This window comes from Harpia harpyja, chromosome 2 (assembly GCF_026419915.1).
Source record: "Harpia harpyja isolate bHarHar1 chromosome 2, bHarHar1 primary haplotype, whole genome shotgun sequence".
NCBI lineage: Eukaryota > Metazoa > Chordata > Aves > Accipitriformes > Accipitridae > Harpia > Harpia harpyja.
In genome coordinates, this window is record NC_068941.1 from 76,772,668 (window position 1) to 76,799,927 (window position 27,260).

The 27,260-nt window shown below is 37.4% G+C and overlaps 1 protein-coding gene across 4 annotated transcripts in view; it reads right to left on the reverse strand.

Moving 5' to 3' along the window:
* Window positions 1-27,260, reverse strand: part of JAKMIP1 (janus kinase and microtubule interacting protein 1) — a 253,174-nt gene that overhangs the window by 141,604 nt on the left and 84,310 nt on the right. For all 4 annotated transcript variants that reach the window (XM_052780516.1, XM_052780517.1, XM_052780515.1 and 1 more), the window contains exons 4-9: window positions 22,625-23,119; window positions 8,739-8,948; window positions 7,927-8,046; window positions 5,420-5,566; window positions 4,651-4,791; window positions 1,396-1,455 (exon numbers count right to left, since the gene is read on the reverse strand). In XM_052780516.1, the coding sequence (XP_052636476.1) occupies window positions 1,396-1,455; window positions 4,651-4,791; window positions 5,420-5,566; window positions 7,927-8,046; window positions 8,739-8,948; window positions 22,625-23,119 (1,173 nt within the window). The remainder of the gene's footprint in view (window positions 1-1,395; window positions 1,456-4,650; window positions 4,792-5,419; window positions 5,567-7,926; window positions 8,047-8,738; window positions 8,949-22,624; window positions 23,120-27,260) is intronic.

The window sequence follows — 27,260 nt, forward strand, 5'->3', positions numbered from 1 at the left end:
GCAGCTTGCTCAAGAGAAAATAGGTAAAAGAAAAGGGTACAGACTCTAGTTCTATTAACACAGAACATTTTTTAAGACAAATGAATAATTATGGAAGTTTTCAGCCTACAGAAATTAACATCACTAGTTATCAACTCCTAAAAAATTAAATTAACTAGTTTTGTTTCATTAAGAACTTTACAATTTAGCAAAAGATCTTACACAATTAATTTAAAATCAGATAAGGGTTAATAATTAGAGAGGACTATAGAAATTACAGTATTCGTTACATATAATATTTAGTTTTATGTCCTGTTTTTAAACTCGCCCTCAACACACAAACTTCCAGGTATATCACACCAAGAAAGAATGGTTCAGGGTTACCGTAAATATGTTTGGCATCTATCAGCCTCCCATTACATAACAGAAAAATGTATGCAAGATATATTGTTACTTCTGAATTTTTCTTTCTTCATATGTAAAAGACACGTCATTATTAGAAGCATAATTTGAAGGAATTACCGCTGAAACAGAGAACCCCAAAGGATAAATTTTTCAGAATACAGACATTACAGAATGCAGAGCAATAAAAAAGCACCCCCTGGAGGTCACCAGGAACATACTGCGCAGAACACACTGACAACAAGCACCCATTTATGACAGAACATATCTTAAGTTACCGTATAGATGGTAATCATCTCTCCACTCTTCACTTCCATTTTTTCCCTTACCTCACTCTCCTCCCCTCACACACTCCAGGCTGCTAATGTTCAACTTCACAAAAAACTTTATTCCGCAAAATTAATTACTTTAAGCATGTGTTACAATAAACACTAAAGGTACACTCTGAAGCAAAACTCTTCTGTTTCTACAATCTAAATTTTTCTCTTGTTTTTTCTCTTTTCTCTCTCTTTGCATTCAAGAGCAAAATAGTTACTAGAGAAAAATAGTTCGAATCTTCTTACTATTTATATATCACACACAGAAATATCATTTCAAAAACATCCCTAGCATGAGTTAAAGTTTTCAATTGCGATTAAGCAGTAACTTGGTGCAAGTAGTTTAAAGGGTGCATTTTCTTTAAAAAAGACTGAGTATTTGTCCTTTGAGATGTTAGTTGTTTCAAGTCATTATATCACTTAGGCCTCAAGCCACTTGAATATTTAGGCCACAATGGCTTAAAGTGTAATTATATTGTTTACTTAAAACAAAACCCAAAACAACACCACTTGTGTACAGTACAAAACTTGCAGCTCCTGAATCATCCTGAGAAAAAGTTATTAAGCACTCACTAGAGAAAGGAGAATTATAGGAAATTTTACCATTAATTTAAGTAAAGCTTTAATTTCAGGCAGTATTTGAAACAAGCATTGTTCACAACAACAGAAATGCATGGAAAACCAAAGGTTTGCTCACCTTTGGAGGCTTCAGACTTTTCCTCTTCTGTTTTTTAGACCGCAATAATCGTTCCCTTTCCTAGAAGGAAAGAGAACATTTTGGTATGGGTTTCCTTTAAAACATATTTAGATATGTCTAACACAAAGAAATATAATTAAAATTTTGTTAAAGCCTGTGGTAAAGCTAACACAATGTCTTTATCCTTTTGAATAACGCCATGTTGATATAACACCACACTGTACTGCAGCTTTATCCCTTTAGCAAACAAACCTTCAGCCACGTACTTCACACACTTGATGGAAAGTTGGCAAGAAAAGGCTTTGTTAAATACTGGGCACAGATTCCTGATAGTTCTTTTGACTCTTTTACCAAGAAGCTCACTATGGAAACAGAATCCACATTCTCACTCCAGTGTTCAACCATCCTGAAGAAGCAGGTCGATAGCCAAAAATGAGTCCAGTCTTAGTAATTACAAGTCATTATATCAGGCCTACTCTGATATACAAGCATGCATATGCAGATATAGTGTTACATGTGACTTATCCTTGTAGGGCAAAAGTCTCAAATCCAAAGGTACTCCCAGTCTGCGTTAACTTAGCCTGTGTCTTTTTTTCTACCATGGCTTTGGAACAAGATCACAATTAACTATATCATAACAGGAGGAGGTTATAACTGGAAAAAATGCACGTTTATGAACATTCAAGCCCAAGAATACTGCCTTGAATTCCAAAGGAGAAGAGGAGGAAGAGAAGGTAAAAAATGCAAAGGAGCAAGCAAAAAAAACCCCAACAACACAGGAGGCAGGTATTCTGTCTCCTTGCCTTTTTCCTGATTCTTTCCTTAGCTCTGCATCTTTGTTTGCAGCACCTCTATTTTTAAAAGAATGATTTTTATTTTTAAAAGCACTTCCAAGTGCTTCTGTAGCAGTTATTGTTCACTGCATGGTATTATTCTATTCAGAGTTATTTGCTTCATATTCAGTGCAGAAACTGGACAAATAGGAAGCTCCCAGTGGAAATAACAATAAGAACATTCATCTTTATCAGCACATTGTTCCAGGAACAAAGTTTTGGAAAACACGAAATAATTCAGAAAAGCACAACAACTTATATAGCACCTTTAATACATGTAGTTTTCAAAATAAGGAAAAGTAATGCCTGCCAAAGTAGAATGGAGCAGGTATTTCAAGCTGCAGAATAATATAATATATCAAGCTAAAGCTGAAAACACAAAGCTGAATTTCAGACAGTGTTGGAGATAAATGCTCCCTCCTCCTCAGGTACCTGCTAAAGGCACAGTCCCTGCTTTAACCTGGGTCTCCTGCATCCCAAGCAGGTGTCCAAATAATTGGACTTTCCTCTCTCTTCAGTGCAGAATGAACAAACACTTCCAAAATCCCCCACTCCTTCCTGTTTCTAATCTTGTTTGTAAGATGACTGCTTAATTTACTGTCTCAATAATACATCAAGCTACCAGAACAATAATAACACCAATTAAAAAACACCATTTGCTGAATCACTAGCATCTTTTGCAATCATCTGAGTGTATCTTGACAGCTTTCCTTTTAAGAACTGATCAGAAAACCACTGTTGTGGGATAACTCAAGTTTATACAGCTTCAACAGCATCAAAGATACCCTACAAATGACAATGTTAATCAATTCAGACAACCCTATTGCCTAAGACTATCGTTCTTATGTCTGCGTCTCATATTGGTCTCAGCTGGAAGTAAGCTGATGACTTTTGTACTAATCAGGTATGTGACATGTGGGTCATTCTTGATAATTATGATACATTTGTATTCTGTAGAGGTGTGGCTTAAGCCAGAAAAGGTAGCTGAAAAAGCACAATGGAAGTGCAGAATTCTGCTGCATTCATATTGAAGGCAAAGCATCAATTAATTTGTACTGCCAACCAAAGCAGTATCCTAGTTAAAAATTTAACTTATTTCTGCGAGTGCAAAAGTATCTGTAAATAAGAAACAAAGCAAAAATGAAACCATATTTAAAATATTTATTTATTTTACTTTCACACTAAACACAGGTTAATACTAGTTGACCGAAGTCAGGATACAATATATTTCCTCAGATTACTGGCTGAGACAGTAAAAAGAGAGTCCTTCCATACCAACTTTACAGTGAAATATGTGAGGTTGTATCCGCCATATACTGAGAATTTAATATCATGTCATAGTCCCTGCCTGTACAGCTGTATTTGGAAAGTAAAGCAGCATTGCTCTGTGAATCAGACCCTACATCATAGTGTCTGAGTAACAGCCTACTTCCTGTAACACTGTGACACTGGAAAATGCATGCAGACATCAGTCTTTGGCACTGATTGCAGACAGAAATCCTGGGTCAAAATCTCAGAGGAACTGCCAAGAATAGAGACAATGTTCCAAACAGAGCAATAACACACCTTCTTGTTTTATCTTTTTGGATCTTCTATCTTTATTTTCAATGTTGTAGCAAATTGTTTAATTTTTTTATTTACACAGAATCATCTTAAATTCGTGTTATCATTTTGCAGCAGTCAGTAGTATCATTTGAGATTCTCTACAACAGTCTGCCTAAGTTCCAGATGCTGCTGCAGAAGGGCAGGGGTCTCTCAGAGGTGGTATGTCATTTCTGCCAGCACCAGAAGGGTGTATCATACATTGCACTAAATAGCGCTAGACAACTCGTAATACAACTCAAAAGAGTCCTGATCAAACAGTGCAAACATCTATGAGCATCGTCTAAAGTGGTCTTCACAGTCAGAGGGTAGCAGCTGTGCAGTTCTAATCTTGAACTATGCTGCTACCTTTGGTTAGATGAACCATGCGTATTTCTCTCCATTTGTAATAAAGACAGCTAGTGTGGCCAGCTCAGTTAGACATGCTTAGGTGAAATTAATGCCATCCTGCATGTTCCTTTCTTTTAGGAGAACTTCTACATCACGGGAGTGGTTGGGTTTGCACCAGGGTCTACATCCAACATGTTTCAGTCATTAAGTTTTGGAACGTGTCCTTTCCTCAAGTTCCTCGTTTGTTGACAGCCAATTTTGTCAGTAAGGTGGATGGACAGCTCGTAATAGGTAAATATTTTATAATACAGAGATTCATACACATTCCAAAGAAATTCATTCACTACCTGAGAAATCACAAGAACCCTTTGATACCAAAAAACTACTTCCGTATCACTACTACCACTGGAGTTAAAATATTGCTCTCAAATCTTTAGCTTGCCTATAGATGTGTTTGCATGCACGTGTGTATACCAGTCATAAGCATTACCACTGTGAGATCATCAATAACATGCTGCTGTTCTTTGACTTGCAGTCTAAGGAATTCAATTTCTTGTTCCTCTCGTGTGCTGCTGAGATCATTCAAAGATGTGTGCCTCTTCAGCGCTGGTTGTGCAGATAACTTCTCTTTCTACAAAAATTAAATAAAATAGAAAAAAAAAACCCCAAACGTAAAGAATGTTTTAAAGTGTCTTGCTGTAACAGGAGGAAATTTCTCATGTGTGATGTAATGATCAAGAATTCTTTGGACTCACCAGTGCATACCCCACTATAACATAAGACCTCTTTCAACGAAAGAAAAGATTACACGTTCTGTATGCATCAGTGTTAATATCTCACATAAGATATTTTAAAACAGAATCAAAGAACATAGTCTGGGACAAAATTAGCAGACAAGTGAACTCAATGATCTAGCATAGTAGAGCCTTTGGCACACACACTCAAATTCAGTTTTGACTTCTAATCATACAAGCAGCATTTATTAAAGCTGATTTTTAGTCATACATTTTCATAGCCTCCAAACACATTTTATCTATCTGTGATCCTTTCCCTTAATCAGTGTGAATTGATACAACACAAAGCACATGCCCCTGAATTTAGAATACGAATATTCAGCTGTATTGGCTGAATTTGACAGTTATACCATCCTACTGTTGAGACTCTGAAATGTCTGTGTTAAGAGTAAGCGCCTCACAAGCACCTCAAAGTAACTGTGTGCAATGTGTTCTTATAACATGATGTCAGAGATGATTACTTACCAATTCTACATTTTCCCTTGATAGATTTTTTATTTTCTCTTCCATTCTCTGGATACATTGTAACATATCATCATTTTTTTTGCTCATCCTCTTATTTTTTTCTACCAGAGGCTTCAGCTGACTTTCTGTCTCCCGAGAACGTTTCAGCTGCAAATGGCAAAAGTTAGCTGTGCTTTAGTTTATAGTTGTAGGAAAGAAGAAATATGAGTGGTTTCACTTGCCTTCTTTCTTCATTCATAAAGTTTTGTTCTTTTGTTTAGTGGCATCTGATATAGACTACTGCTAAACTAAGAACTACAAGATTCCAAACAAATAAGACATAGCATTTTTGTACAGTCTACAACAACGCTAGATCTGGTCACTAGATTTTGCTCTTTGAAAACACGACGATCCGTAAAAGTGATTTCTTGATAAACTAATCTCACTGTATATATGCTTGTGACCAACTAGGTCTCTAGGGTAGTCATTTTCACCGATTTAGCTACTCCTTAGTAGGAGTTAACTCTTCCTCCTGTACTTTAAAAAAACGCTATACCTATGTCGTGGTTTAACTGTCTAGGAAGACAGTTAACTCTATCCCAGCTGAAACCAGGACAACCTAATGTGTAATTAGAGCAATGAGAAAGTCAGCCAGAGGGCACAGATTCAATCCCAGCATTCTGCTGACATTTTCAAGCTGCTCAATTTTGTTCCTGTGGTTTTATGATGTTAGACAATTATGTAAAGCAAATTACTGCCCTTTCTTGCATTTGTGTGTATTTCACTCTTTTTATTTCATTAATCCTTGAGCTGTTTTGTTTGTAAAAAATCTATTTTTTCCAATCAAAAGATTTTTAAATTTACTGAGTTTTAACTGGAAATGAGAAAAAATATAAACTTTCTCCTGTGATAATTTCACTGAGTATTTGGTTTTCTGATTCATTCTCAGGAGAAAATTATTTTTCACAGTGCTTAAAGACACGACCTTACTGATATTACTGGTTTTATGTAATATTGTCTCACAATATGACAAAACCTTCTCTATGTCTTTTCCAAGATATGTTTCTTATGCCTCTAAGTCAAGCATCAAGAAGAGCACTTGACTGAGCCATACATGCCCTCCATCTAGAGGGACACTGAAGGATAGATGTTGCAGTACTTCAGCATTCTTCAGGGATGTTTTGAATGACTTATATCCACAGAAAGGATTAGGAGGCTGAATTATCTTGTCTTTATATAATGCAATCTTGAAAAAAGGCAAGATGGGTTTGATAGTATAGAGCAGAGAAAAGCAACTGTACCAGTAAAAATGGGGAAAAAAACCCAAACAACAAAACAACAAACACTCAGCACATAGGCAAAGTAGGAAAAATGATGAACTATACCCAGGCTAAAACACATATTCTTCTTACCCCAAGAATCTTAAATTGTTAATGAGCAATCAATTTTTGTGATATGAAAGGGCAGTTTAGACTATACAGGTACTTTAAGAGGAAAAGTTTTAAGAAAAAGACATGATTATGTTCTCAATTCATCTAATTTTAGTCCAGCATTGTTCAACTGACTTCGCTAATCTAGATTCAGCCAAGATGTTGGACAAGAAAATTCCAAAAATTAGCTCTTCCAATAATCATTGAGATGTTGTAATTAAATTAAGTCCTCTTATCATAAAGCAAAGCCTTCATATCTCAACATGAAGAGCTAAGTCTGACAAAGCAAGGAGGAAGATGTCAATGCTTCACTCATTTATAGGACTGACACGTGAGTGCCCTCCCCTTCTGTTCTGACCATACATAATAGCATTATTTTAGAATCAGATACATAGGTTGCATGAGGGAAAAATTCCATCTGATTAGAATGAAAAATCTTTTCTACTGCAAGTAGAATTAGGGCATTATAAGAGGACATGTGTAAAAATTCCTGTTGTTAAAACTCACCTTTCACTGCAGTCAATGGGAGCTCTACCATTAACCTCAGTACAAGCAATTAAGTAGCGATGCAGGCTAATAAAATTCATTCTTAAAATTCATGTCATATCCTTCCTTTTGTAAGTTACTATCACTCTCCTAGGATAATTTCACCTACTTAAGAGATTTCCCTTGAGAAATGACAGATTTTTCATCACTAGCACAAGAAAGCTTTTTTAACTCCTAGCTAGCATAAGTATGTCACAAAACCAATGTCAAATTTCAAAAAGATTAATACAGTAATTTAAGTGCATAGATTATGCATGTTTTACACAACAACATTACACAGTGCCACAGGCAAGCTACCAGTGAATTTTATTATGATGATCCCAAAATAAATTTATACATTTTTATTTTTCTGGAACAAGAGAGATTCCATCCATGTCTTTTATGGTTACAAAGTGAATTTCTATAGAAATCTCTGTTATATTTAGATATAATTGATTGAGGCCAACTAGGACTAATTTGTAAATTATTTATAACACTGACTTTCCAACATTAAGTTTTTTACCATAAAGATGCCCTCCCAGTCACCATCTGTGTTAATACTAATTAATTTACCAGTTCATTTCTTTCATCTGCTAAGAGAGTATTCCTGTCTTCCAGCTTCCTTATTACAGCATTCAGTTCAGCGATTTTTAACTGAAATCTCCGCACATCTCGTTCATCCAAATGCTGCTCCTTTACATCAAAAACATATAGATATATAAAATTACCTTTTAAAAAATAATTTAGTCTCCATAATTTTAATATCATGGTTTAGCAAGTGGATTGTGTAAATTTAAAATAGACTTTTTACATCAATGTCTGGAAAACTTATTTTAATCAACTGAAACACTGACCAGTAACATCCTGTGGAAATGCTACATGATATATTACATGAAAAGTGTTTACCTGTGAAATGTATGTAAAGGTTTAACAATTTAAAACCAAAGCTAGATAAATAACATTCCACCTATTACTGGCTACTTCTCACCAGATTTCTTACTATCAGCTAAAAGTAAAAAAAATCTAGTGCATAGGACAGATTAAAATCACATGGCATAGTTTTTGAAAAGTATAGTATCTATTTGCTATTGGTCAAAATAATTCCTAAAGTTACGAAATAAAGAGCTAAGAAAATAACGGTGTTCACAGCTGAAGGTCATAATGTAAATTCTGAAAGTTCTATATCCACATATTTTTCGACATTCTTTGAAACTCAAGAGATCCAAGGAGTTTCTAAAACATCAGTGAAACAGCACAGTGCAGTGCAGGGCCATTTATCGTGAATTAGTCCTTCTAGTACTTTAAAAGTAACCACAAGACCAATGTGAACACCCAGGCAGCAATTATCCTGTGTCAAACATTTGAAGAAAACGCAATTTTCTTACCGGGCTTCCCATCAGTTCGGTGATATCCCCCACTCCCGCAGGAAGCTCTCTCTTAGGACTACTGTGGTATCGTTCTGCCTCCTTCACTTGGACAAGCTGTTCATCCAAAGCCTCTTTCTGAAGGAGCAGTTTCTGTGCATGGCCTGCCTGGACACCAAGGTCTTTCTCCAGAGCCAGAATCACTCTGTCTTTGCCTTTTATCTCATCCATCTGGAAAGAAAGAATGCAAGAAGGAAGTTTCTGTAACATCTCCAAGCGTTCACTGCATGCATATCCGCAAACTTGCAAAAACAAAGTTCTGTTTCTCAGAATTATACCAGCACCCAAACTGTGGTTGCTAAAAAGAAGATATACCTCCTCTGAAGCCTTTTCCCCTCCCCTTAAAAAAGTTTCATCCTTCACTTGATCATGAGTTTGCTCAGTGCAGTCTCAACTCTAGAGACAAACAAAAACAGATGCAAACACACACTGAAACAGAATACATAGCCACTGAAATCATCCACTTCATCTGAGGATACGTGCTTTATAAGCACAAGAAAAATCTCCCTTTGCTATGTTTCAGAGAAGAAACACAGGGCTAGTGCAAGATCAGACTAACACACACTGTAAAAACTCACCTAGGCTTTGTTTTAAAGCTTGAGCCATACACATTTGCCCCATGTCGACTCCCTCTTTATTAGTGAAAATCACACATGGTGAATCACTTCACAGACATTTAAAAATTAGTAGCATATACACGCACACACATTTAAACTTTAAATCTTAAGCCTACCTATGTATTTTATGTGCCCTAGTTATAATATTCAAACAAGGACTAGTCTTTGCATAGAAGGAAAAAAAGCAAATGCACACAGAGCACTAGAATAAAGGGTTGGAAGAAATAGTTCTTAAACACCATCTATGGTTACTGAACTGTGTTGTTCATACATCTCCATACCAAATAAAGCATACTGCTAGCAGTGATCTATTGCAGCTCTCATAGGATTTGTCCCTCACAGCATCAATGTACTTTGGTACTATTCCAAATGCTAGAGGAAGTGACAATCTGCAGCAGTTACTATAGAAACAGATTTCTTAACAAGAATATTAACCATTAACAATATGTTTATTGGAACTCTGCTGTATCTCCTTCAGTTTACTAAATTGTTTTCTTGGCCAACATCAACCCATTGAATTTTGGAAATAAGGCTATTATAATCTCATTTGAAAAAAATAAAATAAAATAATGAGCTTGTTAAATCATACATTTGTTGTTTATTATAGACCTATATCCGTAGCAGTGCTTTATGTCAAGTTACACCAAAAAAAAAAAAAAGAAAAAAAATGAAATGTTAGAAGTAACTTATAGTTAAGTCTGAGTGATGTACAGGATTAACACAATCAGATTATACCATCAGATACAATTTGCTTCTTCAGAATTCTTGCCTTACTCCTTTCACAGTCTACGAAGCATGTGAAATTAGTTTGTGTACAGAACCTGAGTGGCAGGAGATGGCCTGGCTGAACCAAGTCAAGTCTCAGAGGTCAGATTTGGTCAGATTTGAAGTGAATAAGCTGGTCTAGACCACTTTTAAGTTCTAGCTGGAGCTGATGAAGATTGGTTCTGATGGAGATTTCTTTCCTGATTTGGGCAGGTCGCTGGATCTCAATTCCTCAGCCAGTAAATAGGTATAATACTTCCCGGTACGTTAATTCAGATTTTTGAGACTTTCAAGTATGTCAAAAAGCACTTGCAGGAGAAGAATGCAGTTTTTATTAATGGAAGAATATGCAACATGCAGAGTTGCAGAGGGACTGTGCAGTGAACAGCAATGACAAAAATTAAGCAGCTGCCTCATTTACTGAATGCTATCTGTCATGCACACTGATCTATCAGGGACCCCTTGGGAGGAAAAAATGTCCTGTAACTAAATACTGTGGACAGTTTCGCTTTCAATTACACAGGTGTTCACACTGAACATCGATGTAATTGAGATAGGAATTTGTCCATGCAAGGCATACATTTAACAAGGAAGAACCAAGGCTACATAGGCAGCACATTTCCTACTCTTCATATTCTCACAACTTAAATGGTAAATGGAACGACATAGGTGTTTAAGTTGGAAGAAAAAAGAAAGCAACAATCTCAGTATGGACTGCTACTTGCTGAATAGATTGTTTGAAGCAGATGTGACCAGTGAAATCACGCCCATGTCACCCTTCACACACACTTCCATAGATCAAAGCATGCAAGGTCACACATGTTAGAAAGAAATGCCATGAAAGAACATAGCTTTGGGGTGGGGGTTAGGGGAAGGCAGGAAAGAAGCCAGAATTCCCCTCTGCTCTTCCTACTACTGTTTTTTCTACCAGAAAATCTACATGTGGTGAAAGTTTCAGAAAAAAGCAACACCCCATGTTTCAGTCAAATAGAAAAAACTTTGAGAGACTGATAATAATTGAAAATAGCAATATATTAGCAATGGCTGCACATCCTTTTTATTTTGGGCTTATATGTTAAGTTACAGGTAGGCACTGGGGAATCCCTTACTCATGTAAACATATACACATGTGCACACACACACAAATACACAGAGCATTGCAATAGCACTTATTTTTTTATAAGCATAAACTAGCAGAAAGAATTTATAAGCAACTAACTTATTACAAACTGATAAAGATGAACAGAACTGCAGCAGTAATGCCTCTACCTTAAGTTCTGTTTCAGAAGCCTGGGGCACAATACAATTCTCCTTTCCTCAAGGTGACAGTTACACCTTTGATTTCTCAAATGTAACTGCATCAACCCAGTCAATGCCTAAAATTTTTTAAAATATACCTCAATGCCCGACCCAAAGATTTACCACCTTTCTTCAGACTTGCACACCACAGATCAAACTTGTTCACCTTCCCTGTCTGCTTTCTTAACAGAGAGCACAAATTACCCCAGAGAGGGAAAAAAAAGGAAGAGAAATATTTTACAGGGACGCAACAGTCCTCAGTTCCATGTGGGAGAGATGGCAGGTCAAGGGGCAGGCAGGCAAAGAAAGAGGAGGTACAAGACTAGGAAAAGGAGAGAGATGGTTTAGGTTTAAAATGAACATAAGCTGACAGAGAAGAAATGTCGACCCCTCCCAAAAGACTTTAGCTTACCTTAGTCTTACATATTCTAATAGTTGTAAAAGTTCACACAAAGTCTTCGTGCCAGTTCTGTACCACTGGAGAGCTACTCTTTTCTCAATTTCTTGCCACATTTGGTTACATGAAGAAAGAAAAGTTGGCAGCATAAAGGAAAACAGCCTTATGTAATTAGGCAATGTATTATGGTCTTTATTTTAGTGGGGAGAGGCGTACCTTCCATTTGGTAAATGAAAATCAAAATGGATTAATCTGGGTTCCCTGCTGCTTGCTATTATGATCAAATACATGTTGTGGAAGCAACACTGTCATAGCCAAGATTGCCTAGGAATCCACATGGTCTAAAAGAGAAGGAATATTTTTTGTTAGACCAAGTGACAGAGTTGGAAAGAAAGCTTTCAGGTACAGAAGCCCTTCAGCAGATTAAGAAGTTGCATGCTTAAAAGCTTGTCAACTTTTCCACCTATGTAAGTTTGCTTTTCCCATAGATGTTTTGATGTCTCTCTCTATATATGATATGTATACGTATATGTGTATATATGTACATACACAAACACACACAGTGCACATATACATGTATATATACACACATACATATACACATTCACATTTTGAGGTATTTTACAGTTGTCATTTATGACTACTGTAGAGAGCTGAACATCATTGGCTTTTAGGATATTAAGTGAAATAACAATTAGTGGTGCCCTCCTGACCTCTCAAGTTTAAAGGTTTAACCCTGTATTCTATTACTAGAATGTGCATTCACCAAACAGCATCCAGAATTTGTTACTTTACCATGCATAGCATTCCTTTCTTTTTCATGCTTTTTAATGTTTGTTTTACATCACTAGGGAGCGATCCCCGAACTACTCATCACTTACATACATAAAATAGTTGTCATCTTTAATTCTGTTCTCTCCCACGTGCAAATTGATTACATCTGAAGACTCTTTTTGCCTTACAGCTCTAAAATCCATATACACAGGTAGACTTTTACCTGAGTTCTTATATCATGTTCTAGTCATCGCAACATTCTCCTTTCTGACCTTAAATGAGTCCTGCCTGCTCACCATCCAATGTGAATGCTGCTGTTAGTGATGCTCTTTTCACAAAACTCTCATCTCTGGATTCTCTAAGCTGTTTTTCTTTTTACTACATTAAACAACAACAATAACAAAAATCACTCTCACTGTCAAAGATTTTCACAGCCTCACTGGAATCCATTCATCCCTCATCTAATATTAGGGTGTTACGTCCCCTGCCCAATACCAGCTTGTCATATATGCAGTCCTGCATTTTCATGGTTTCTCCCATGCCACCGTTCTACTTGAAAGGACACGCCACAAATATCCGTTTAGTCACCTGACTGACATTCCTCAAATTCCTCTTATATCTCTCCTTTTCCATGACACCTCTAAAATACAACAGAAATGATGAAAAAACTGTAAATACTTAACAGAGATCACAGTCTGTTGTCTAGCCATAAAATGGGTTACCTAAATTAACAAATCCCTGAGAACCTAAGACATAGGAAGCACATTATAGAGATGCAGAAATTTTTCTATTGGAAGCGATGCAGGTATGTCAAGGCCAGTACTGAGCTGAAGCTGATAAACCTGGATGGATCAGTTCTCACCTGATGATTCATGACCTGATTCTGAGCAAGCAGGTGCCCTTCCATTGTGCTCCTCCACCCGTCGTGGTTCAGGGAGCACGGTGCAGGACCTGCCATGCCAGGTGCCTGTAAGAGGTCTCTGCATCTGTGGTACAACATAGCTGAGACAAGCAACACGTGGCAACTGAAACCTGACTGCACTAATCTCCTACCACTGCTTTCATGTATTCCTCCCTGTACTACTACTCGAGACCTCTCACTAAGATACAAAGGGTACAGACCATCTTTTCTTCCAACACATTTAGCACAATGAGATCCCAATCCATGCATTGGGCTCACAGGTATTATGTTAAATCACATATATTATCCCAGAAATTCCTTCCAGCTGGCTGCTTTGGTTTCAAATTTGTTCTCAGTTTAAAACAAATTTGCCCACTTTTTGCAGCTACACAATACAACAGGGTCACATGAACTCTTACATTCTGTTTTGCATGGATTTTAAAGCATTTTAGAATAGCCACATTCTTCTTTCTGCAGTTAAGCATGGTGCAATTCAGTACAAAAGGTCTGCGATAGGAAGGCAGTGGAGCAACATGAGGTTAGAACACATTTTCAATTACATGCTTTGAGAAGAAAAGTAGCAGAAATACCCTCCAAAAGAGGATTTTAAAGAAAATAAGATCATCCACAAGCAGCTGCAGAGGGAAATTACTGGAAAATCACCTTTGATGGCATAAGGAACTCTGGAGCTCTTGGTTAAAATTACAGCTTTCTAAAGTATCATTTCTTAATTAATGGGGTTTGTGCTGTCAAATGTTAAGTGCTGAACACAGCAATTACCTGCATTATATCAATGAAGAGCTAGCATTTATAGCCTGTGTCAAAATTACCCCGTTTCCTCAGAACAGGTATCTAACTGCCTAACAGCTAAGAGAAATGAGCAGAAATAAGTGTTTTAATAATATTTATCAACCATGAAAGAGAACCAAGCCAGCCATTGGAAAAAGTACCCCCTGCCACTTATCCCACACTTCAATAGCTACAGTGAAAGAAAGTCAGAGACCTTTGGGGGAACTTTAGCCTCTCACAAAGTTGAAAGAGAAATTCCCAGGGAATTAAAAGCTAGATCTATCAAGGCAGTGACATACTCAGTTTTCAAAGTGGAAAAAGCCAGCTGCTGCATTGCCAAGTGTAAGACCTTCCTCTTTACCCATCCTTATCAAAGTTATCTCCTAGCCAACTGCAGAACAAAATTCTACAGTGCTCTTCTCCAGAAGAAATTGAATTAATCTTTATACTAAATGCTTGACAGTGAAAATAGGCGTATCTTGACAGAAGGATTGCTAGTTACTAGGAAAACAAAAAGGAGATGATACTCAAATAAACAGTTAAAGATAGAACTAAATGGAATTAACACCTTTTACATTTGCAAAGGGACACTAAGACCTAAACAACAATATCCCACACTGCAAGCCCACCTGGAAGGAGGAATTGAAATATTCCTGCATTGTGCATAGCATTCTCTACACCAGACATGGCCACCTATTTAAATAAATGTTTGCTGCTTATTTAGGAACCTTAGGGGAAGAGAGAGAAAAGATGCCAGCCAACCAGTGGAGAAGTAAGGGTTATAGACACAGGTAGATGGGACTTATTCTTAATTTCATGTGTAATTTTTCTGAACCAGCAGCCAATATTTTCTTCCAACAGCTTTTCCCACATGTTTTTTTTGAACTGTGTAAATCTCATAGATAAGGCATATATTAAAGGTTTTGATAAATTATACACCAAACACCATATGGGCTGACAGTTCCAGAACTTACTGATAGGAGGTTTCTCATATCTTTCTCAAAAGCATTATTGTAGCTGCCTACAACCTCTACTACTGGATCTCTCCTGTTACCTATTACAGGTGTTCATTGACAGAGCTATAATGAACAAGTAGTCAAAAAGATGGAAAATGTAGAAGGACTAAGTAATACAAACTTAAGGAGATTTTTGTCCAGGTGCCACACCGTACATAACTTCTGTGGGTTTTTAGTACTGTTCTGTATTTTGTAAAGAGATAAAAGTCAGATCTGTGACCTACCTACCATAATAGAGTCCTTAGAAAATACTAAAAATAAACACAAAATGCTGACCCTGCACTATAAAAAGGTTTCATTAGATCTGCTTGATTCAGGAAAAAACAAGGCCTGGGTGGAATGCTGCCCTGTTAGCTCCTGAGAAGACAAGCATAAATCTTCAGAGGATGGAAAGCAAAGTATTATTTGCAGTCCTAAAATGCAGGAGGTGGTGGAAGGGTCTTTGTGGGAGATTAGCTCAGCCTTGGAATGCAGCTGAAACACGCGTCTCAAACAGATGGCAAAATCCAGAGAAGCAGCCTAGAATTTGATATCAGCAGCTGTGTGTGAAATACATGCGGGTTTAAGCGGCTGATAAGAAGCATTCTAGAGCAGGCTCTACCCAACCATGCACGACTGCGCACACTTGGATGATTCAAAACTCAGCTTTCCAGTCTCAAAATTCAAGATTTTGGTCAGGAATCAAAACTCATGTGTATGTGCCACTGCACAAGTGAGGTGAGAAAAGCCAGGCTCCATCCTTCTTCTCAGGGCAGCAGAGGATCACGGGGTGCCCCTGCCAAAAGCCAACTGTCCCTCTCCACCAGAATTTTCAGGGAGACAAAAGGTCTCTGCACCGCCCCCACTGCTGAATGTAACCTAAAGATTCAAATTTCACTGCCTTAAAATGGCAAAATCCTAGTAATGGGAATGCAGGAGAAAGTGAATGTTATTAGAAAATAGTTGCTACCGCTGTAAAGGGTGTAATTTTGGGGTTTGGTGGAGTGTTAAACTTTTGCTCCTACTATTTTTCCATGTTTTACTGAAAAACAATTGCTGAATCTCTTGGAAGGTAAAAGTATTTTATTTGGTCATCTAAATTTTATCCCTTAAAAACTGAAGGGAATAACACAGTTTAACAATTTCATCAACTGCCTGGATGAAGAAATGGAATGCACCTTTCCCACATTTGTGGATGATACCAAATTTGTGGGAGCTGTTACTACACTAGAGGACAGGAACACCATTCAGAGGGACTTTAACATGTTGGAGAAAGGAGCCAAAAAACCCTCATAAAGTTTGCCTAAGACAGATACAACGTCCTGCCCCTGGGAAGGTCTAAATTCCTGCAAGAGAAAAGGCTCGATGCCCATTGAAGTTGGCAGTTCTGCAAGGGGGAGAAAGAAAAAAAAAGAAAGAAAAAAGGAAAGACTTTGGTGTCCTGGAGGGCAATTTGGATATGGGTCAGTGGTGAGAGCTTGCAATGATTGAAGTTAACTTGATACTGGGCCAAATCAGGAGGACTGTAGCCAGAAGGATAGAGAAGTAATTTAGCCTTTCATTAAGCACTTGTGAAACCACACCAGGAACAGCGCAGCCACTTTTGGGCTCCCCAGCACAAAAAAAGGTATTGACAAACTGGCACAAGTGCCATAAAACTGGAGGAAGGCCAGCAAGACCACTACGGGGCTGCAGCACACGGCATTCGAGGAATGGGTGAGGCAGCCAGGCTTGCTCAGCCCACCAAAGAGAAGACCGCAGGATGCATTACAATTGCAGATACCCGTTCAACTATCTGAAGGGGGACACAGGGATGAACAAGGCAGAGGCTCTCAGAGATGCACAGCAAAAGGACAAGGGTAACAATCAAAGGTCACGGAAAGAGCAAGAAGAAAGAAATTTCACAGTGACTAGGCATTGGGACAGGCTGTCACAGAGACTGTGGATCTCCATCTTTGGGGATTTTCAAACTGGACGGGAGGAGTCCCAGAGCAACCTGATCCAACTTCCAAGGCAGCCCTGCTTCAAGCTGGATATTGGACCAGATGGCCTCAAGAGGACCCTCACGGTCTAAATTTTTCCATGATTGTATGATGCTGCAGTTCACATATGGAGTGCCAATGCTAAGTAATGCACTAAGGACTTACAGGCAAACACATTAAGAGCTGCGCAAGGTTAGAAAATACTAACTTGAGTTGTAATTTGGTTTCATCCTGAACTGGAATAATCTAATTCTTAATTCTGAAAAGATGTTACCCTCAGTCTTTCAGAAGCCTTCGCTTAAATCATGAGATACAGTGTTACACACAGACACAAAACTGAAATAATAATGTTAAAAAAAATCACTATATAAATGGTACATAAACTTATTCCATAAGAGGGATTTCCCTTGAATGGAAGTTTCAGTGAAACTGCCTTGATTTTTACCCTTAAAAACTGCTTAATCTATTAGTCTGAATTGTATTCTTCCAGGTACTGCCTTACATGTATTTGTAACACCAAACAGAAGAAGGGTTCCACATTGGAAGGAGTTTTTAATTTATACAACTAAATAATTTGGATTAAGGAGATTAAGGACATCTAGTGCCTCTATCTTCATAAATTATGGCTGATCAGGAACTTCCGAAAATCACTCCTGAAAACAATTTCTTTTACTTTGATTCTATTAACAGCAAAAGGATTTTTTTCCTTGCAAGTATGAATCTGTGGTAATGTCACATTACTCTTTAGACAATTTTTATGAGGTTATTTGAGAATACAATTGAAATAAGCAAATTTAATTCATCTGGTATACTGTGTGCCCTCTTAAACATGGATCTTATTGTGCACCTAATAAGATCAGTGGAATCTTCTACATTGATTTTGTGGTTAAGAAAACCAGGACTATTTTACATTAAAGTGAAATAAGTCTTTCAATTAATTTCAAATCCAAGCTGTTTAGGAATATTTAGGAAGACCACAAATGCAAAGATTTTAACAAGGTCAAATGGTATTATCTGCAAAATAGGTGAAAGGTTTGATGTTCAAGACATTTCCAATAGAGGAAATAACATTTACTGAAACCATATCACAAAATACAGGATGCAAGCGTCATCTGTTTATTCCAAAGTTTAAATATTATGTTTACATTAACAGTGTCTACCAAAATAAACATTCAGTTTCCTTCTTATTCAAGAAATACTATAAATGAGTAAATCAGTGATGACATAATTCAATATACTTTTAATGATTGGTTTTTCATGTATATTTTCCAAGGCAAGCACTGTAAAGTGTCCATTGTTGTTATCTCTGCAAAAACAGTATCTAGAGAAATGTGCCTCACAAAGTAAGGGCCGCCTTAAAAACAGTGTCCAGGTAGTCCCAGAATGAACGTAACCTCTAACTGATACGATATACTTAATATTCATGCCCTCATTCACAGCTGTGCTGATAAGGGAATAAAGTTGGTCTGTTTCCAAAACTCACCAACAATTTGAACATGCCATTTCAGCAATTTCAAGCAAAAGAAAGAAACTTTACCTACCACTGAATACTGACTTTAAACCTGATTTTAAAACCACGTAAGTCAGTTCAATGGCAAGGTAAATTGAGGCCCAAGAAAAATTGACTGAAATACAGTGTTATTTTGTGTACTTTTTTATATTTAGATTAAAACATTAAATGCCTTCGTAGTACAGTTCTGCTCTTCAAGCTAATTTATAAATAAAACTTAATAAACTCAACTTCTCTTCACCATTAATCAGGTATGTATTAAATTTACCTTGTATCAGCCTAGACCTCAGAAGAAAAACAGGCATACTGCTTACAAGGATGCCATTAAAACAGAAGCCTGTTGACACAGTGTTATTTAGGTATGTACATGCTTGCCTACGCAGCCCTGAGCTGAATGTGTGCTTTGGGACTGGTTATACTGAAGCTCCATGAATGAAAAAGTACAATTATGATTTTGTATATTCTTTTTTTTTAAAAAAACCTGATCCATAAAAACAGGCTTTAACATTTTTCCTTCATGCAGATTATTTTTCAGTTTGCTATTTCCGATTTTTTCCTTTTTTTCTATTTGCTGTTTTTTAATGTTATTTCTGTTTTTAAGTATCTGAATCTGTATCGGCATAGTTTTCATGCTACATTGACAGAACAATACAACTGTTCAGACTCAACAACTTACTTAGAAAATATTGGCTGAAAAAATTAAGTAATAGCTGTTCTTGCTTCTGTATCTTATTCTCCAAGTTGTCTCTTAAAAGTAAAGACATCTGTTTCATTTGTCTCTCCAGTTTGTTACCAGCTATTTTTACTTCCAGTTTCTTAGCTGCCAGCACACTGTGCCGACGCATATATACAACAAGAATATGGGCAGGTTTTTGGGGGGGGCAGGGGGTGATCCATGTCAACAAGCATTCCTTAAATTAGTGAAAACATTTATAACACTGTTATATGAAGTCAATTACAGGAACTGACAAATTCCAATATAATTTCATACTGCACAGAGAAGTGTGTTATATTTTTTGCCAAATAATAGCTATTTTACTTTCCCTTATTAGGCACTAGGATCTTCCCCATTCAATCTCATTTGTATTGAGAATTATTGGGTATTTTTCATGGCTCAATTCAAAACTGTGAAGACAATCTCAAAATTGATTAATCATATTTCTAAAATACTGACATGTGTACAATACAAGCATGGCTGTTTATGTACTCAATGTAATCGTATCCATATATTCACAGACAATGGATTTTGCTTTTTTCCTTTCTCTCTATTTTTTTTTTTTGACAACAAGCCAAAAAAATGCAAGATTTTACTCAAATTAGTAATGGGTGTTATAATCAATGGTAAAAATATTAATTTCTTTTTTTTAACTGCAATATCCATATGAAATACATTTGTAAAACTAACCTGTGATCTAAAATGCAAAATAAATCAGCCAAGTCTGACAAGACAATCAGACACTGCATCCTGAATTACTCTATCTGAATTTGAATTACAGTACGGCCAGCCCATTTAGGCCGTTAATACCAAAGATGCTGATTTCTTAATAGTGCCATAAAACACAACACACATACAAAAAAGCACATTAATTGAAGCTCAGTTACAGAACTGTGCTAATATTAATAACACTGCCTGCCACATCCTTGCCATTTCATCCCACAAGTGTAGGAACTAAACCAATTGAGTACCCCAAATCCGCAGCTGATACAGTTAATCTGAAATTGAAGGCAAGCATCCCTTGCACTAATTAAAATGGGGGGGAGAGGAGGGAGGGAAATATCCTGATGATCTGATTCTATAATCCCACTGGCTCTCCCAGAGGAAGAGAGCAGCATCTAGGAACCCTGCAGTATTTTTTACCTCGCCCCAGATTTAAATAGTGCCCTATACAGTAACAACTGTCTAAATTGCTATGAATTCCTAGAAGAAACCCTTCTCCTTCATAAAAACAAGCCATACAATTTAATGAAAAAATGGAAATTCATTATATGAAAGGAGTCGAGGCACCACAAGGCAAGATCAGGCTCCTGATATTTCTCCCCTGTACTTCTTTGAGGGGGAAGATACAAACATTTCCAGTGAAAACCTGTGAGGCTGATGGCAGGCTTCCTCTGCGGCTGGGAATCGGAACCAAGAGTTATCTACACACTCTCCTGATATAGCCACCTTTTTAGATGTACTGAGTAATGGAGGCCCAGTAAGGCTCCAATTAATATTCTGAATGACTCAACAGGATTTTTTTTGTGCCAGACAGAAAACCCTGAGTGCCTGCCTTCATCACCTTCACACCATAGCAGGCTGCAAGCTTCTACTCTTGAAAGAGAAGAGTTAAGCGTTTCCTTTACAGTAACACTCAAAGACATGCCGTAGGTGTGTTTACTGGGACAATTTGGGATCACAGAATTTGGGGTGCACCACTATGTGCCTCACCTCACCATTTCTTGGTGAGGTAACCTTCTTTGAAAAGGTTAAATTTATTTAGAAACTGTTCTCTAGAAAAACACATGCCACAACGTAGCAACCTTCTCTCCTTTTTAACACTTTTAAAAATTACCTGTACTTTATAGTCATTATTCTAAAATTCTACATTTATAATATGGAACAAAATATGAAAGAAACTAAGCTTACAGAAGCCCCATATTGTCAGTCTTTGCAGTGATCTTTAATTAATCAAGGAAATGATACCCCTGAGACTTGATCAACGTCCAATTTGTTTAAAGCATAAATATTAACTGCCTTATAAGCTTTCATTGCCTCAGACAGAAAATCACCACCATTAAACAGCTATTACATATTTGTAGCTTGCCCTCACCGTCATTTTTCCTAAGGAATACAAGCAATAAGAGGACATACCTGTGTAAACAGAAACTGATAAAATATTTTTCTTAAGAAAAATGGTGTTTCATTCCATTTAAAGTCTGTACTTCTTGATAGATGATAAATATTATGCTTATTATAATTTTAGATTTTATTTGCACAGCTATTGTACTGTTAGTTTAGGCAGATTAACAATCAGATATATACATACACATGGAAAATATGGTACCAAACAGCAGTGTCATTTGATGACAAACTCTCTAAACATACTATGTGTGCAGCCCATCTTAGATTTTCTACATTTTACAAAGCTGAATAATTTTAAATATTTGGGGCACCCGCTGTCAGGAAATATTGCCTGGTTTTTGATTTTATACAAACAGCATAGTCTGCCATCTGTGCTGAAGTCCTAGAGTTTATGAAGCGTGAAAAAAGCCTGCTGTCCTAGGCCCTAACTTTTCTGCTGCAATAGAAAAAACACAGAAATTTTTTAAAAAAAAAAGGGGGCAACAATGCTTAAAATCAAATGACCTGGATAATGATGCAGAAGCAGGAAATACATTGTCTTGTTTCAGCACAATTGGTTCCTCTAACACAAATATAAACGCTCTCTGAAAAGTTAATTTTGCCTTCTCACAAAGATGTTCTTGCATTGCCAAATGAGCAATGGCTGACTAGTTTGTTCAATGGGACCTTGTAAGGAAGTACAGTTGAGCAAATGGGAAAGGGAAAGTCTGTTTCTTTGATTTGTTGAGAAAATTCATCCTGTAGAGTCTTGGTTCGCTCACATTCCATTTGGTGGGACATAAAGCTTTAAATTGGGTTGGGCTAGCCATGGAGCCAAGGTTCATCTTTGCTGTAAGGAGGAGAAAGTAGTGGAAATAGTGGCCTATTGATGAAAGATGTCACTGCAAAAGAGTGGTTTGGTATTTATGGGCACATACAGCAATATACTAATCCCTGATATAAACTGAAATAAGCACGCATTACTTAATGAACTTACCAGCCTGCGGATCTCTCTCTCACATTCCCGCTTTATTCTGTTAATCTCATCCTGATGGGACTGGTAAGCCATGCGCAGGTCAGCAGCCTTCATTTTATCCGCCTGCATAATGTTGTTCAAAGCTTCTTCAAGCTGCTTTTTGCCAGATTTCAGCTCCAAGATCTCCTGTTGCAACTTCATCCGTTCGCCATCGAACGCCTTGCGAGCCTCCTCCTTTGCTTCACTCAGCAGCGCCGTCTTCACTTTGTCAGCCGCCCCATCCCGCAGGACGTTGACTGTTGACTGCAAACGCTGAATTTCACCGTCTTTGATTTTCACCATTCTTGCTACCTCCTGCTCGTGCTGCCGGATCAGTAGCTCTCTGACACTCTGAAGTTCCTTCATTTTCTCCTCGTGGAGCTTGGCTTTCAGTTCAGAAACATAGGCAGTGTGCTTGTGCTGCTCCTGCTCCCTTTCTTGCTTAACCTCTTGGATTTTCTCTCTTAGTTTACCCACCTGGAACATCAATACAAAATATTGATTAACAAGTGCTGCCACACTTTTAAAAGTCACCAAGTGAGCTTTTTCTAAAACATTATTAAAAACTCATCCTGAATATTCAAAAACAAAGACTGCATACCTGACACCTCTCTCTCCAGTAAACAACTGGAGAACCAGGGCTGGAAAAAGGCCACGTGTGTGTGCAGGAATCTGCTATGGGGATGTGCAATTGGCAACGAGTTCTCACGGTTTTAGGGCATAAAAATAAAACTAAGCAGCATCCAATCTAATTCTCTCCTTATTTCCTTCACCAACCACCCCAGACTACTCTCATCCATAACCCCTCTACTGCACCCTACAAGAAGATGGAAAACGAATCAAACAGAGAGAAGAGAGTTTGTATTTATGCTGGGAATATACATTGATTTTGGATTTCTTAATTTCTTAGCTATTTTAATGGGAAAGTCCTTATTAGATAAGCCAAAAGAATTGGCCTTCTGAAAAATCAGGTCTACTCAAGGGCCCTCAGACAGGACACACCAAAACTGAGACTATTCACAGTCCCCAGATACTTCAGAAAATACAGGCCAGTGACTCTAAGGGTTGGGAAGGGAGTAGGGAAAAGGTCTTATAGCCTATTATAGTAATACCCACTGTGATGAAACCTCATTATAAAATGATGCTCAGCAGGCTGCATGGAAGCAATGTTTTTTCCAAGTGGGATTAGGTATTAATTTAGAAGAAAGGGAAAAAAAAAGGAAAAAAAAGAAAGAAAAAAATAAGGAGAAAGGCTTGCTTCTCTATTACAGTATACCAGAAAGGCTATAATGTATTTCATCATGCATAGTGCCAGTAACATCTTTCTACTATCCCTATCACAGTGACTGCCAAAATATGGGCTCTATACATGTACTTCTCATCTTAAGCAAAGTCAGAGGCAGATATTTCAGACTTGTGTTTTAACCTTGAGTGGCAATACAAACATACATACCAAACAGTGCTCCATGGTAGAAGGAGGCTACCGAGCAGCAGGATGTTCGTCACTGTCACAATATTGCTAGACTGCTTGCATCTATGCTACACAAAGCTGGGATCTGCAGTCATACAATGCATTTAATTTATGCTAAACTAAGCCAGAATTGCAACTTGCCTCAGATTAGTGCAGAAAGGATGAGATATCTCTATTAATATTCAGACTATCATTTACTATGAAGGTATAATTAAAACAAGGGGGTTTTGCATGGTTCTGGATTCTACAGTCAAAAAAAAAAGTAAAGGGTTAATTAAAAGCAATAATACTAGTTCAGGAAAGGCCCAGAAACCTTCATTATTTTGTTTATTGAGAGCAGGTTGGATCTAAACAGGCACTTTTGTCTGTTTGCTTTAGGAAAAATGGGACATCTTAACTCAAAAGCCTCAGATATAACTCATCCAATGAATCCAAGATTACTACTTAATTTAAGAGTGACCATAAAATGAGACCGACATGCCACTCATCAAACCCACAGCACTGACAGTATGATTTCCAGAGTCTGATCTTCACCTGAAGTCTGCAGGCAGCAAGGACAGCAGACTTGCCCTGTGCAGAAGGTCTTATGATCCTGTTATTTTCAACAGTAACTTTGAGAACGAACCAACTCAAACTTACCCTAAATTTTAAAAAAATAAAATAAAATAAAATGAAATGAAAACAGAAAGGAAACAGGCTGGAGCAGGAGAGGGAGGAAAGGTATCTACATTTTCATGAAAGTAATCTTCTAGATACACTGTGGACTAAACATGAGCTGGGAGAGCACTATAATTACAGCTGTGGAAAAGGTAACAGCTCTGAATCAGACACCGTCAGAAGCAGATTTTATTGCACGGATACTGTTACTCTATTCCAGGATGATTCAGGTAACATATCTTTATGAAGAAAGATAGATTTATTTATATATTCTTCTCCCCAAATGGTAAGTCTGGCTATTGGAAATTATCTGCAGGAGATACCCACGTTTTATTTCTTCTGGTGGGATGACATTTAGTTCCAAGCCTATAGTGGAAAGCACTGATTTTCAGTGCTTGCGTTAGGGTACCCAATTCCATAGGAGAGTCTAAGACTCTCTTGTCCCTGCTCATGGCATGGGAGTTGGACTAGATGGTCTTTAAAGGTCCCTTCCAACCCAAACCATTCTATGATCCTATAAAAAAGCAAAGTCACTTACTCACCTATTTACTAGGTGAATACAACACATTAATGAATGTGACTTCCTAAAAGCATTTCTAATATACAAGAAACAGATTCTGAAATTTTGGAGGGGTACTGAGTTACACAAAATGGTATACTTGCCCAAATTTTTCATCTTTCACTGAACTGAGGGAAGGCAACATCTATATGCATTGTTGCTGTCTGTGAGAACGCACATTAAACCATTCAGAGTAACTGAATATTATCATGTATCACTAGTCATTTTACTTAAAAGCTTCAGCAAGAGCAATGTAAAGAAGAACAAGAATCCTTCTAAAACCCCTGGATTTTTACACTGCATCTTAAATACCTATCGCTCCTCACAACCCAGTAAAAAAGAGGCCTTTAAAAAGTCTTTTCTTCTCATTGCTTCTTGTCAGAGAAGATGGAAAGTTAGATCTGTCTGCTCAGTCTTCCCTGAAAGCCATAAGCTGTCCTTCCTGCACTCCCTCCGTCCGTCTCTCCCGCACACTATGCAGATCTGCACACGTCTGGCTTCCAGAGCAACTGACTGAATGAAAATAGTAGTGTGGCATTTTCCCATATGCCTAAGTCTCAGTTTCAAAAGGAACTTTAAAGCAATTTGTCTTTTTTTAATTTCCAGCACTCTACTCTTTTTTTTTTTTTTTTTTAATGAAGAAAGCTGTTCTGTTCATAGGCAGAATGTGAAGCATAACCAAGAAATGAAGCCAATAGGGAAAGAAAATCAGGCAGGATATCAGGGCACCAATAAAACAGGTATTTTCTGCCTTTCTAAATTAAATCTTTAATAATCCGTGCACATTGATACAACACTGTTGCAAAGCAGAAGCTAGCTTCTTGGAATAATAATGCCAAACATCACTCTTCTTCCCTTTCTTATGTCTGAACAGTGCCCGAAAGAAGGATTTTCTTTAAAACAATACAATTATATTATCATAGTATATTTGCATCTGCTGTTGTTTTCTTTGACAAGATACTTTGCACACAGAAATCTAATAGTTCACTTTTATGAACTGGAGTCAATGACATAATTTTAAAATCATGCATTTCCTAAAAGGCAATAACCTATTAGCCCATATATGGTACCAAGTGCTACTGAACCACTGCCCCAATAAAAATGTTATGGTAGGAACTTACTAAGGACTACCTCATGTTTTTTCTCTTAGATTTAAATGCAGATATTTTTTATTTGTGGCACAACAGTCAATCACTTGGGGGGTGGGGGGAATACTCTCCACACAGCTTTTTGCCAGGAACTCAGGTTATGGTAGGTAATTTATTGCCAACTGTGAAAAAGGGAGGTTATTAGGGGTGAGGCCAACAAGCAAAGATGCTACTGTTTATTTTAAAAACCAAATGCAATAGCACCTTTCCTTCAAAAAGAACAAAAGAAGTCTGCATGTTTTGCTTTTTCTAAAAAATATGTAAACTCTACTCCTATTTAAGCACATTTATAGTGTAATCTATTGTCCAGCCAACAGCATCCTTTGTATTAAAATTTCAGTGTGCATTGGATCATGTCATTAAAAATCATTCACTTAGGCAAGATTGCTGTGGACATAAGCAACCAAAGATGTGACTATGAAAAAGGCAGCCCTAACATTGGCCCCATTTTTAGCAACATAATAGTCAAATATTGAGGGGCGGGGGGACACACGACATATTGTAAAAGCAACCCAAGATACAAGGCACTTGCCCTGATTTGCAGAGTTCAGTCTAGATTTTAGCTTCTGCAACAACTAAGAACAAACTTTTGAAGTTTTTTGTTTGTTTGTGTTAAGTAACGAGTTTCCTTTCCTGACAAGCTCTCTATTTGCCTACCTCTATTCAATCCCCCTCGCCCATTCCTCCTGGATTCCAAGAAGGAATTAATTGGACAACGTTTAACACTTCCACAATGGTTTGCGCAATGCAATTCCAAATTCAAAAGCTCAGTTACACAGTAGG